Source organism: Equus asinus, chromosome 8 (assembly GCF_041296235.1).
Source record: "Equus asinus isolate D_3611 breed Donkey chromosome 8, EquAss-T2T_v2, whole genome shotgun sequence".
Classification (NCBI taxonomy): domain Eukaryota; kingdom Metazoa; phylum Chordata; class Mammalia; order Perissodactyla; family Equidae; genus Equus; species Equus asinus.
Genome location: NC_091797.1, coordinates 78,537,894 through 78,551,449, shown reverse-complemented (window position 1 = coordinate 78,551,449; position 13,556 = coordinate 78,537,894). Strand labels below are relative to the sequence as shown.

The 13,556-nt window shown below is 38.0% G+C and overlaps 1 protein-coding gene across 17 annotated transcripts in view; it reads left to right on the top strand.

Annotated features, from left to right (window-relative positions):
• TMEM116 (transmembrane protein 116) overlaps positions 1 to 13,556 on the top strand; it is a 120,267-nt gene that overhangs the window by 58,853 nt on the left and 47,858 nt on the right. For 10 of the 17 annotated variants that reach the window (XM_070516075.1, XM_070516071.1, XM_070516085.1 and 7 more), the window contains 7 exons: positions 1,866 to 1,970; positions 6,887 to 6,936; positions 7,870 to 7,953; positions 8,291 to 8,429; positions 10,224 to 10,368; positions 10,966 to 11,039; positions 11,805 to 12,334. In XM_070516075.1, coding sequence (XP_070372176.1) covers positions 1,866 to 1,970; positions 6,887 to 6,936; positions 7,870 to 7,953; positions 8,291 to 8,429; positions 10,224 to 10,368; positions 10,966 to 11,039; positions 11,805 to 12,011 — 804 coding nt within the window. In that variant the 3' untranslated portion in view covers positions 12,012 to 12,334. Of the gene's footprint in view, positions 1 to 1,865; positions 1,971 to 6,886; positions 6,937 to 7,869; positions 7,954 to 8,290; positions 8,430 to 10,223; positions 10,369 to 10,965; positions 11,040 to 11,804; positions 12,335 to 13,556 lie in introns of those variants that run through there. The other 7 variants (XM_070516076.1, XM_070516072.1, XM_070516080.1 and 4 more) reach the window with 3 other exon arrangements.

Genomic DNA, 13,556 nt, shown 5'->3' with positions numbered 1-13,556 from the left:
TGTTCCTGTGTATGTAATGTGTCTTTTTACTCTGGATGCTTTTGGTGTTTTCTGTTTATCACTGATTTTAAGTAATTTGATTATGATGTACCTTGGTGTGTTTTCTTCATGTTTCTTATGCTTGGTTTTATTAAGCTTTTTGGATATGATGGGTTTATATTTTCATCAAATTTGGAAAAATTTTGGTTATTATTTCTTCCAATGTATTTTTGTTTCTCCCTGCCTCTCTAATCCTTCTGGAATTCCAATTCCGTGCATTCGCTTGCTTGATATTGTTACACAGCTCACTGAGGGTTTGTTCATTTTTTAAATAGTTTCTATTTCTGTGCCTTCAGTTTTACTGATCTTTTCTTTTGTGGTTTCTAATTTGCCGTGTTTTTAATTTCGTATATTATATTTTTCATTTCTAGAATTTCAATTTGGGTCTTTTTTATGTCTTATGCTTTCCTCTACCTTCTTGGTCATATGGAGTATATTTGTAATCATTCCTTTAACATTTCTATCTACTAATTTTTATAATCTCTGTCATTACTGAGTTCATTTTTATTGATTAATTTTTCTCTTTTTTGTGGGTTGTATTTTCCTGCTTCTTTGGATGACATAATATTTTATTAGATTCCAAACATTGTAGATTTTACATTACTGAGTATTAGATTTTTTTAAAAAATATATTCCTTTAAGTTTGAGAGTTTTGTCTTAGATATAGTTAACTCTGAATCTATTTGATCCTTTCAAGGCTTGCTTATTTTTTGAAGCTTACTTTTAAGCTTTGGTTTGGGCAATCTTCCATGTATAGATTGGACTCATTAGTGAGGCAATATTACTCTTATAATTCTATCTTTTTATTCTACAGTACTGCCATTCCCGCCTAGGTATTAGGAAGTCTTTCCACTCTGGCTGATGGGAACACAAACTTTTATTCTGAAGATTCCTTTGGAGATTGTTCCACCCACTCCTTTCTGGTGGTTCTTTCCCTGATCTTCATGGTTTTCTCTCCAACATGCATAGATTAATACTTAATCAAAGACTTGAGAGTACCTCTGCAAATCTCCAGAGCACTATATCTCTGTGTGACTACCTCTTCTCTGATAATCTGCTTCACAAATTTTAGCTGCCTTGGCCTCCCCAAACTCTGAACTCTGTTTCTGCAACTCACCAGGACAGCCTGTCTCTGTTTGGATTCCACCTCACTGCACTCACTTTTTCCAGCCAGTGAGCTGGGGCACTTGATGGGGTCAACTTGTTTGTTTGTTTTCTTTCAGGGATTGCATTCTGCACTGATTGTTATCCAGTGTTTGAAAACTGGGTGTTTTTATATATTTTGTCCAATTTTTAGTTTTTAAGGCTGAAAGGCACATTCTATTCCTATCTCATCAAAGATGGAAGCATAAATTTCTTCCTTTGGATTTTGTCCTGCTAGTTCCTTGCTATCTTGTCAGTTCTTTGATGCTTTTAAGGGTTTAAAAAATACTTTATCCAGCATGTTTAGTTCTTTTGAATAAGAAGTTTGGTTCAAATAGCTTGGGCTGTAATTATTAGAAGTGGAAATCCTTATGATCTTTTCAATTAAAAAAATAGAAAAAGATTCTATGATATCTTCATAAAAGTGCGACAGTTGGTTGAGAGGAGGTGGATAATGCTGTGGTTCCTCTGAATAGTCAAAAGGATAAAATAAGGAAGCTGGGACATAGTTTAGGTAAGCCTGGGTAGAATTCCCAGGCTTGATCTGGTTTTTCATGGTATGGATACTACATGGTAAGTTACTAACAACTGAGAGGTAGGATTCCTATAGTAGAAAATAATGGAATAAATTGAAGGAAGTTAGAGTGGGACAGTTATGATGGGTTGTTTTAATTTTCACCTAGATATTCTACATTTCCTCATTTCTCTACACTGTCAATTACATCTGGTATTTATACAAAGAGCTGAGGATGAAACACAAGCAGCATGGACAGAGCACATTTCCACCGGTAAGTTTTATTTAGAGCTAATAGTTCAGAACAGTGTGCTAAAAGAAACCCATATATCCTTGAAAAACACTCTAAGCACTCATGGCTGGCTAGGTGAATTCATAGAGGTTAATAAAGAAAAAGAAAAACCATGTTCTCATAGAGTTTCCATTGTGTTAAAATAATTTCCTCTTCTCTCTTGCCACCAAAAAAAGTGCATCTGATTATAGGAAACATTATTTACAGTACTCCCATTCTTGCCTGGTTCCATTCAGTATGGGAAATCTTTCTTGGCTCCATGCCAATCCATCACTGCTGCTAGAGTAAAGAAAAGATCTTGGAGAAGAGTCAAGGAAAGTAGTCAGTCTGCTAATACAGGATTTGGGCTACAGATATTGGAAATGGAGAGTTTTTGTTCTTCTCTGCTATATTTCTCCAGTATGTGTGGGTAACCGATATTTGTTTGCAGAAGGGCAGACGAATTACTGTATGATTATCAGAAAACAAGACAAAACCAGGGAGCAGTTGTCTTACTTTCTTTGGTTTACAAAAAGTTTTGGGCACTGCCTAGCATTACAATTATAAAAGAGAGAAGAACACTAAGTCAGTACATCTGGATTCTTTTCTGTGAATGCATATTTTACATATTACATAATTCACCTATTTCAAGTGTACACTTCAATGGTTTTTAAATAAACTATCCAAATTGTACAGTTATCATCATAAATCAGTTTCAGAGTGTTTTCTTCACCCTACTAGAATTCTTCATGCCTTTTACTGTTAATTCCCTTCCCATCTCCTGCACTAGGCAGCCACTAATCTACTTTCTGTCTCCACAGATTTTCCTTTTTTTGAACATTTCATATAGACGGAATCATACAATGTATAGTCTCTTGTGTCTGGTTTATTTCACTTAGCAGAATGCTTTAGAAGTTTATCCATTATAGCATGTATAAGTAATTCATTCCTTTTTATTGCTGAATAGTATTCTGTTGTTTAGTACTTTATACTAGGACTAGTTTCTTATTTCTGATTCCTTCAGTATATCACTATATCACTGAGCGATCTTGGCAGAGGACATTTTTATGATGTTAGAAATTTTCATTTCTTTAAATGTCTTTATATGTTTTAGTCGTCTTATAGACATCCAGTCTTCTTATTTCTGCAGTATTCATTTTGTTGTGGTTTTTTGAAGGGGAATTTTTATTTAAGGGCACCATGGAACAAATTAATCTGGAAAGCCTGCCAACATACCTTTCCCTACAGCCTACAGATCAGTTCTAGAACAAATGAAAGTGGTATACTGTCACACACATGATGAAACTCAATAAATATTTGTTGAGTGAATAAATGATACTATAGCATTGTGAAAAGAGCATTTGAAGGTGAATCAAGAGATCTGTCTTCTAGACCCAGTTCTTTAATTAATTTATTAATTTATTTATTTTAAAGATTGACACCTGAGTTAACATCTGGTTGCCAGTTTTTTTCCTTTTTTTTCCTTCTTCTCCCCAAAGCTCCCAAGTACATAGTTGTATATTCTAGTTGTAGGTCCTTCTGATTGTGCTTTGTGGAACGCCTCTCAGCATGGCTTGACAAGCAGTGCCATGTCCGCGCCAGGATCCAAACTGGCAAAACCCTGGGCTGCCATAGTGGAGCACACGAACTTAACCACTCAGCCATGGGGCCAGCCTCTAGACCCAGTTCTGTCATTTATCTCCTGTGTGACCTTGGCACATCATCTCCCTTTCTTGGGCCTTAATTTTTCATCATAAAATGAAGTGTTGGTCTGTGTGATCTTTAACGTCCCTTCCAGCTCTAAAATGCTATGATACTCTTGAATCCTCATCTGACTGACTTCTTAAGAAGATATTCTTCTTGCTTTTTTTCTAGCCTTGTTCTAGATACATACTGTTGGAGAAGGGGAGGGGCATAGAATGCTTTTAAAGCTTTTCTGTCGCCTTTTTTTTTTAAAAAAAAGATTTTATTTTTCCTTTTTCTTCCCAAAGCCCCCTAGTACATAGTTGTGTATCTTTAGTTGTGGGTCCTTCTAGTTGTGGCATGTGGGACACCGCCCCAGCATGGCCTGATGAGCGGTGCCATGTCCGCGCCTAGGATTTGAACCGGTGAAACCCCAGGCCGCCGAAGTAGAGTGTGCGAGCTTAACCATTCAGCCATGGGGCTGGCACCTTTTCTCTCCTTTTTTTTCCTTTTTTGCTTTAAGGAGAAAGGGCAGTGGGGAGATCGTTAAAAAATTAACGTGAAGAGACCTCTTAAACAGCATCCTGAACAAGATATTACACTCTATACAAGCAGTGTTCAATAGAACTTTTTGCAATCATCAAAATATTTTATGTACTGTCCAGTTCAGTAACCACTAACCGTATGTGGCTATTGAGTATTTGAAATGTGGCTGGCATGATCGAGGAACTGAATTTTTAGGGTTTTTTTTTAAAGATTTTATTTTTTTCCTTTTTCTCCCCAAAGACCCCCCCGGTACATAGTTGTATATTCTTAGTTGTGGGTCCTTCTAGTTGTGGCATGTGGGACGCCGCCTCAGCGTGGCTTGGTGAGTGGTACCATGTCCGCGCCCAGGATTCAAACCATGGAAACACTGGCCGCCTGCACTGGAGTGCGCGAACTTAACCACTTGGCCATGGGGCTGGCCCTGAATTTTTAATTTTATTTAATCTTGATTTTAATTTAAAAACAGGTAGCAGTGGCCACTGTATTGTAAGCACAGGACTATATTTTGGTGCCTTTTTCTCTTGTTTACCTCTGGGGACTCAAAACTTATAATTATTCTTCTATATTTTAAACTTGTATAGTTTCTCAACTCGCTACAATTTAGTAACGACTCATGGCTATACATCCTTTTACATATTTGTCTGCATATTTCTATAATCCTAGGGCTGGAACATACTACAAAGAGACAATTAGTTCATTTTCCTCCTTTCAGGCAAATGTCTAAAAAGTTCAACAGCCTTATGGGGATAGTATTTCAAGTTTTTGTTCATTCATTCATTCATTCATTTACAAGCTAAGAATTTGGAATTTGGGAGAAGTTATTCGGCCACAGAGTCATTTCCTAAAGAAGTTACCATGATGAGACCAGAAGCCAAGGGACAACATGGGGGAATATTTTTCCGTGACTTGGGCTCCTGGCAGGAGAACAAATTAATCTTTGAAGGAAAAGAGAGTTAATATAAGATTAACTCTCCTATATGTATTCTACTGCTTTCTATGCATACAAATGTACATACTATACTTTATAACTCATGCTACACTAGTTCCAAGAAGAAAAACTGGCCCCAAATTTTAACTCACTGCCTATTATTTTGTCATTATAGCTTTATACCAGGAGCCTTGAAGTTTTGGGGGGGGGGAGGGTTCCTTTTTCTTTTTTTATTTTTGAGTTCTCTCTCTCTCTTTTTTTTTTAGATTTTTTAAAGTTTTTTTCCTTTTTCTCCCCAAAGCCCCCTGGTACACAGTTGTATATTCTTCCTTGTGGGTCCTTCTAGTTGTGGCATGTAGAACGTTGCCTCAGCATGGCTTGATGAGCAGTGCCATGTCCGCTCCCAGGATTCGAACCAACGAAACCCTGGGCCACCTGCAGCAGAGTGCGCGAACCTAACCACTCGGCCACGGGGCCAGCCCCTCTGTTTTTTTCTTTTTGAGGAAGATTAGCCCTGAGCTAACTACTGCCAATCCTCCTCTTTTTGCTGAGGAAGACTGGCCCTGAGCTAACATCCATGCCCATCTTCCTCTACTTTATACGTGGGACACCAACCACAGCATGGCTTTTGCCAACCGGTGCCATGTCCGCACCTGGGATCCGAACCGGCGAACCCCAGGCCACCGAGAAGCAGAACGTGCGAACTTAACCGCTGCGCCACCGGGCTGGCCCCTTGAGTTCTCTTTTAGATATGCTAGCATGACTTCTGCCCTAAACTATTATCAGTAAGCTTTTTGTCAGAGATTAATTGACAGCCAGGTAAGAACAAGAATTAAACACAGGATAGCCACCTGATGGATAGAGGATACAATAAAAAGAGAAGAAGGCACGGGAGTGGGAGAGGTTACCAAAGACTAATTTATACTGATTTTTCTTTTTACCTAAAGTCGACACTGACTATCCTACTTGAAATCATTTGCTGTTCTTGACCCAAAGTTCTTAGGTAAAATCAATTACCCACCTCTGATTATTGATTAATTGCTCACTTAATGCATATTGATCCCTAACGTTACCATTCTAGAAGATAAGATAACTACCTTAAAACGGAAAAAGGCTTCTATTCGATTATCTTTTCAAGGCGTTCTGTTCAAAATCTTTCACCCTAAGTTCCCGGGAGGGACCATCCTTCTGTAAGTTGTTTTACAGAGTCTAACACAACTGTGGACTTTTGAAATATTCTTTCTTCTAAAGTCCAATAGGTCTTATATCTAAAGGTCTTATATCCAAATAGATCCTGCCCTATTATACTAACCCTGGCTTATTATGCTTTCTGCTAGTCATTTTCTACATAACTTTCACTCCACCCATAAGGTCTGAAAAGTCCACAACTCCCTGGATCTAAAAGAGAAGAATATTGAACTGTTATTAGAAGATGGAGGATTACTGTGTGGTTTCATATTTGTCTTCTTAAGAGAATGTATTCTGGTATCCAAATCTTATATTAAGCTACTTCCTGCAGGCTCTCTCTGTGGCTATTGTTGTTTTTGTACTTTTTAGAAGATAGTCATACAGATAAAATTCTCTTATCTCCAATCCTAAGGAAATAATTATTTCATTGAATTTTATAGCAAATATTGCTTGACTGAAGCAGGCTAGCTCTTGGGAATTTTTGTTCTATTAAGTGTTTAAGTGATGACCTGGTATTTATTATAACGTGGTTGGCAATATTCTAAGACATTACTCACACTTATTCTTTTCATAGGTTATAGATTATACTTGTCAGGTTGGCCAAATAGCCATCATTTTGTCAAGGTAAGATTTTTGCTTTCCTTCCTAGCAAGGTATAGATTCTCATTACTCTGGGGTCCAGATGGGAACAAATAGGAAGACAATGCCATTTATTTCCATTGAATCTGTCACTCCTAGGTCTTCATGGAGCCTTACTGAGTAGGAAGCAACATATATGTGATCATTTTCCCAGGTAGAATAGGCAAGCAGTTTGAAATTGCAGATTTTGGTTTTAGCCACAATTTTGCCATCAACTCTATGTGACGTGCAACAAATATTTCCCTTTAAGTCTTTAGACTTTGAATTCCTTTTCATATATCATAAAGAGTTCTAATAGATGGCTTTCAAGATCTCATCCATCTTTATAACATTGAATGAGACTCTTACAATTATTAAGCCCAGAAAGGGTCTGGATCTCACCTAAAGTGGTGGTCATATCAGAATTGGTTTTAAACTTTGTAACTTTTACTCCTGGATCTTTTCCTCTTACAAGGAGCTGGATATATTTAGCTGGATAAATAATTGATTATTTAAAAGTATACTTTAAAATTATGGGAGAAAAACTCCCAGGAAGGGGCTGATGCGAATGAAATTGTTCCTGGTCACCATGAAAGGTGAAACAGACTAAGCACAGAGTTCGTTCGTAGATTTTTTCCTTTCACTTTGACACACTTGGATTTTTATCTGATTGCACAACTCCCAGAGATTCCCTATGAAACTGTGTTAGGGCTTATTAACTGAGGTATAAAATGCATTTCCCACTTCACTTTCCCAGGAACTGAAAAAGAAGGAATACTTAAAGTTTTTGAAGTATTTTTCTTGAAGAAATTAAATGTGTATGTATTTATGGAGAGTGGTGGGGTGATAGAGTTGGGAGATGAACAGGAGAATATTTTGCAAAGGGGAAAGGGCATGAAAAAGTCTGAATACTAGGATGATAAGTTTTTTTCCTCCCAGCCTGATACCTCTACTGTTGATGATACCTGTATTCTGTCTGGGCAATGCCAGTGAATGTTTCCACAACTTCAGCCAGAGCCACAGGTAAGGAGCAAATCTGTCATTTTCATGGTAGACTACGTGTATTCTTTGCTATAAACAGAGATGGGAGAAGACTTTGTACATACATTCTGGCCAAGATGCTTGTATTCTAAATGGGCTGTGGAACAACATATAGTCAAGGCTAAAAGTGCAGAAGTAGCAATATAAGACAAACTGACTAGAAGATAATGAGTCTATGAGAAGGAACAAGGTGTTAGGGGCAAGGGTTAGCAAAATGATAAGTAAAATTGCATTCTCATTAACTTTTGTAGCCCCAAATGGGTATCTCTCTAGTCTTAAATCTGTAGCAGTTACTCCTGTCCATTGATTTTTTTCCTAGATGTATCCTGATGTACTCACCACCATCAGCCATGGCTGAACTCTTGCCTTCTGCCGACGCATCAGTCTGTAGCACACTTTATTTTTATGGGCTCACCATTTTCCTAGCCAGCTTTCTACTCAGCCTCCTCACCATTGTGGTATGGTGCCACCCTACCTGCCTTTATGGAAAAAGGGGGAATTGGGAGGGATGGGGCAGTATTCCCAGGGCCTGGGAAAGGTGGGGTGGAGAGGCACTTCCTATAGTCCCTAGAACTAAGAAAGTGGCTAGGAGATATTGACAATTTAATTATTATCTCAGTCTTTTGGACTTCCCAAGATCAAATGATGAGTGGGGAAAAGAGCATGTATTCATTATGTGAGAATTATGCTCACTCTAGAACTAATGTATGTTCCTGTGGATTCTCATGGAGGACCAGACCAAAAAACTAGTATGTGTCAAATATATCCTTTATACAGGTTGACACTCTGGAACATAGGACATATGCTTTGATTTAATTTTCCAAATAATGAAAGAGTTTTCTTTTCTCAATTCTTTATTGGCTATAAATTTGCATTTATGCTATGATTAACTGGAGTTCAGGTGCTAAGTGTCTCAGGCAGTTATTAAATACTCATTTGACATCATCAGAATGATGTACGATTAAAATAATCAGCCATGGGTATGTTATTTATACATAAATGCCCAGTAAAAATCAGTAAACTTGCAAATATACCTTTTTATTTGCCATATCTACTTTTCAGTATTATTTTCTCCTCTCCTCATCTGCCAGTTCAAGGATTACAAATTATGTGCCTGCAGACCAAATTTATCCCACAAGTATGTTTTATTTTGCTGGCACAGCGAGCGCATGTGAACCAAATATAATTGTGGAGAATTTCCTTTGAGAATTCAAAAACAAGTTATGGAAATAGCTTAGCCCAAATCAGCAGCTTTGTAGAATGCACAGTGACTAGTTTATATTAAAATGGCTTTGATAGTTTACATTTAGAACTGATTGACAAGAGAGACAGGTCTCCCAAAGCCTGGCACCCTGGGGATCCCCTGTTTGCTTCTTCAGAATAATCCAGGCTTCAGTGGGCATTCAGAATTAGCATTCTGATTGTTTTTTAATCAACAGCTGGTAAACTGATTTTACTAGACATAAATATTCTCAAGTAAGTTCAGGCTTCCTTTTGATTCCTATGTCTGTGGGGAAAGAAAACTACATGGCTCAACTTAGTTGAGTAATTGGGTTATTAACTTAGAGAGTGGATCTGGATTATTAAGGAAAAGTTTCAGATTTGTTACCAAGATTATTACCTAATTTACTCCCTACAAAAAGCACATTGGACTTCTGACCTGATTTATATTTCTTTTGTTAGCTAAATCTTATTCAGATAGCCCCCAAATGGAGGCAAAAACAATCTGTTTTCCAGCTAAAGACAAAAAGAGACTTCCTAAACCTCTTTTTGCTTAGAGTTCAGAATTTAAGCTTAGCCACTAAAGTGTTCTAAGTAAAGTATTTATTTTAAGGATATTTAAAGTGCTAAAGCATTTATTTTAAGGGTATTAAGCATAGAACACTTTCTAACACAATCTCTAATAAAGTGTTTTGAAAGAGGGTCAGGTTAGATCTTAGTTTTAACTTTCCATGCATATTGTGATTAACCTCAGTGAGGAAAAAAAAGGCTGAGGGTTGATGTAAGGTTTGTGTATTGAACATGGTAACTGTAAGTTTGGCTAATATCTGTCCATTTCCTTAGCCAAGCAAGAGTTCACTCTGAAGATAATTTTCTCTCAGAAAAACCTTGGTGTCAGATGGTAATGACAGGACAGTGGTCTTTCCTGCTGTCAGATCCCAAGAGAATGATCCTTCTTAAATGGTAGGAGAATAGACCTGGGAAGTTTTACTGAGCCTTAAGTAAACTACTCACTGTTCTCCCCATGTCAGGTCTTACTCATCCAAACCCAGACACTGTATAAGAAGTTTGTGAAATCGACTGGCTTTCTGGGGAGTGAACAGTGGGCAGTGATTCACATCATGGAGCAGCGAGTGCGCTTCTACCCAGTGGCCTTCTTTTGCTGCTGGGGCCCGGGTGGGTATCTTAATGGAAAGAGCTGGGCAATGAAGAGGCAACTACTGGGTTCTGATCAAGCAAAGTGGTCTCACCAAGAAAGATGACTGCAGACACCTGTCCAACTTGTAAAATTTCCATTAGTCCCACCTCTATTTCAAGTTCTTCCCAACCCAACCTCCTTAACTTTCTTTTTCTTATGTTTTAGAAATTAAGATAATTAGACATGAGCTGCAACCTGATATGCAAGGAAATGTCCTGACAGAACTCAGAGATATTAACACCTGCCCTTCCTACTACATAAAGTTGTAGTGAGGATCAGATTGGATAATATTTGTGAAAGAGCTTGGTAAATCCTAAAATGTTAAGAAGTATAACTTATCTTCCTGTGGTATGTCTTGCCACCATTGCTACACTAATAAATCTGCAAAGTTTAATCAATGAGGAGTAGAGGTTGGAGACCCAAGGCTCAGTGGTTTATATAACTGATTAATCTCACTGCTAGTCTTCATTATGCTTATAGTTTGTATTCTCACAATGCTTAGGCACGTATACTAAAGAAGTTTATGCTCAAGCAGCCAGGGCTGGCAACAAGATTTATACTTTGTGTTTTCACAGCTGTCATTCTGATGATCGTAAAGCTGACTAAACCACAGGACACCAAGCTTCACATGGCCCTCTATGTTCTCCAGGTAACACCTTCAACATCCAGCATCTCTATTCTCACAGCCTCATATCCTATTCTCTTACACTGTTGTTACTCAGTAAGCACACATTTTTCCCTCAGAGTATTTATTTCTACATTGCAAAGGAGAAAATGTATTATTTATATTCAGTTATGAAGAAGTTAAATTTTCCTCACAGATGAAGTAGATACTTTAGTGAAAGTGCTGCCATGCATTCCAGAGCATGTGTGTCTCTGGTCAATTTCATTTTATTGATGTGTTTTTAAGGGATGGGTAACGAAAAACAAGATCTACCAGATAATGTTCTTATGAAACACTGATAGTGACGTGACTCTCTCCCAACCAGAGTGAATTGAGTGGGATAAATTTTCTATTCTAGGTGAATGGGGAGGGAGGCATAGAGAAACGGAATGATTCTCTTTTCTTTGTTTACCAGATTTAAGAAAGCTTTTTGGACTATCTGACTGTGTGATAGGGCAGTTTTCCCAAGCCTCACCTGGGAAATGGGGAAATAATGAAGGGCATTGAAGCCACTTCCTTGTCCTTATGTATACACTAACAAATATGACCACGTCTCAGTCATCCATGACAAGGTACAATATGAAGAGTGAGTTCAGGAAGAACTAGAAAAATATAAAAAACTGATGCCAGATCTTGATGTTTGAGATAGAGGAAATATGACAATGCTTTATAAATAAGGGGAATGGGGACTATTCCTTAGATCTCTGAAAACCTGAAGGATGGGCTCCATCACCCCTTCATCTCCTCCAGGCTCTAACAGCATCATCCCAGGGTCTGCTCAACTGTGGAGTATATGGCTGGACACAGTACAACTTCTACCACCTAAAGCAAGAGGCTCGGCGTGATGCGGACACCCAGACACCATTATTGTGCTCGCAGAAGAGATTCTATAGCAGGGGCCTACATCCATTGGAATCTACCCTTGCTTTTGCCACCAGCACCTCCACCATTCTTTGAAACTATAATACTGGATCATCCAAGGACTGGAGTTATTCTACACTAATGGACGGGGAAGAGTGTTGTGGAAGAGCATCTTAAGTCTTTTCTAACCATGCTTTAAACTCTGGAAGTGAAAGGGGATATAGTGCCTTGGTTAGTAGCTATTCTAGGTGAATTGTGTAGGACCTCTCCATTATTCATAGATTGACTAGTGATTCTTAAAGTCTTTATTCAGGGAAATGAAGCCACTTTCCATCTAAGAGATAGACTCGTATTACCTTAATGAATATTATATTTGTCTAAGTCTCTTCTAGAAAAAATAAATTCCAGATTATTATTTATACGTGCCGTTACCAGACTCTCTACTCCATGGCTGTGGGGGACGTAGGGTGGCACGCAACAGCGTACTCAGATCTTACCATTGCTATTTCTCTCTCTCTGAGGTTGGACAAAGAAAGTCTTGGATTTCTGTTCTTTGAAGTTTTGGGAATTCATAAGAAGCAAGGACAATCACTGTCAAAAAAGTGGCAGTGGGATGCTCAGACACACCACATCCTAGTCTCTAGTATGTTCAGTGCTGTTCTAGATCTTGACAATAGGGACCATCCTGCTCTAGAAAATTAAGGCCAATCTTTTGAAGTTACAGGGGATTATAAAATTTAAAAGAAATCAGAACTAAAAGAACTCTAGAAATCAAAAACTCTCAACTCTCATTTACAAGCAGAATCCAAGGTAGGTTCCATAGTGCCTAGACATAGAATTAAGTTGAAGCACATGAACTTGCCATTTTTGTGGGTGGAAACGGTCTAATCTCAATTTTACATGGTTCGACTTAACAGTAAATGCTAAATATATGCTTATAGAATAAATGAATGAATAAGTGAATAAATGACTGATAAGTAGAATTTGAACCTTTTGGGAAAGAAAAGATTCTCAGACTGCAGAGCTTCATTTATAAGTAGTAATATCTAATCTGTTTCTTCCTCTTCAATTACATAACAAGGGATGTTTGGTCTCTGGTTAAGTTATGAACAAGGTCAGTGTGAGGCAAGGGCATCAGGTACTGTGATGCTGAAACAAAGGGGAAAGCCAAATGGACCAAGTGACTGGAATGATAATCAACTAAAGCATCTGGAACTAATAATCAGATGCTTCTCACCTAATAAATTCCCTTGATCTGTCCAAGGCAAAATCCTTAAGATTAGAGAAAATTGACAGAGTAGATTACAATGGAGGATTATACAGAATACTCTGAAAAGTAAGTTCCAGAGGTTTTTCCAAAGGAGCTTTCTATAACATGTTAGGGAGCTCAATAATAGCTCTTTAGGTTTTAGGCCATGAGCTTTTAGCCTTACAATGGAGGGTAACCTGGCCTTGTTCCTTCAAGATCACATCTTGAGACCTCTCATTGCCCCTGCTCTGGAGACTCTGATTTCTGGATAGCACAGAACAAGAAAGATTACCTCAGCTAGGCAGCTGCTTTAACTTCTTTTAATTTAAAAACTAGTAAACATTTGACATATAGAAAGACAGACAGAAACAAGAAAGACGTCCCATTTTCCA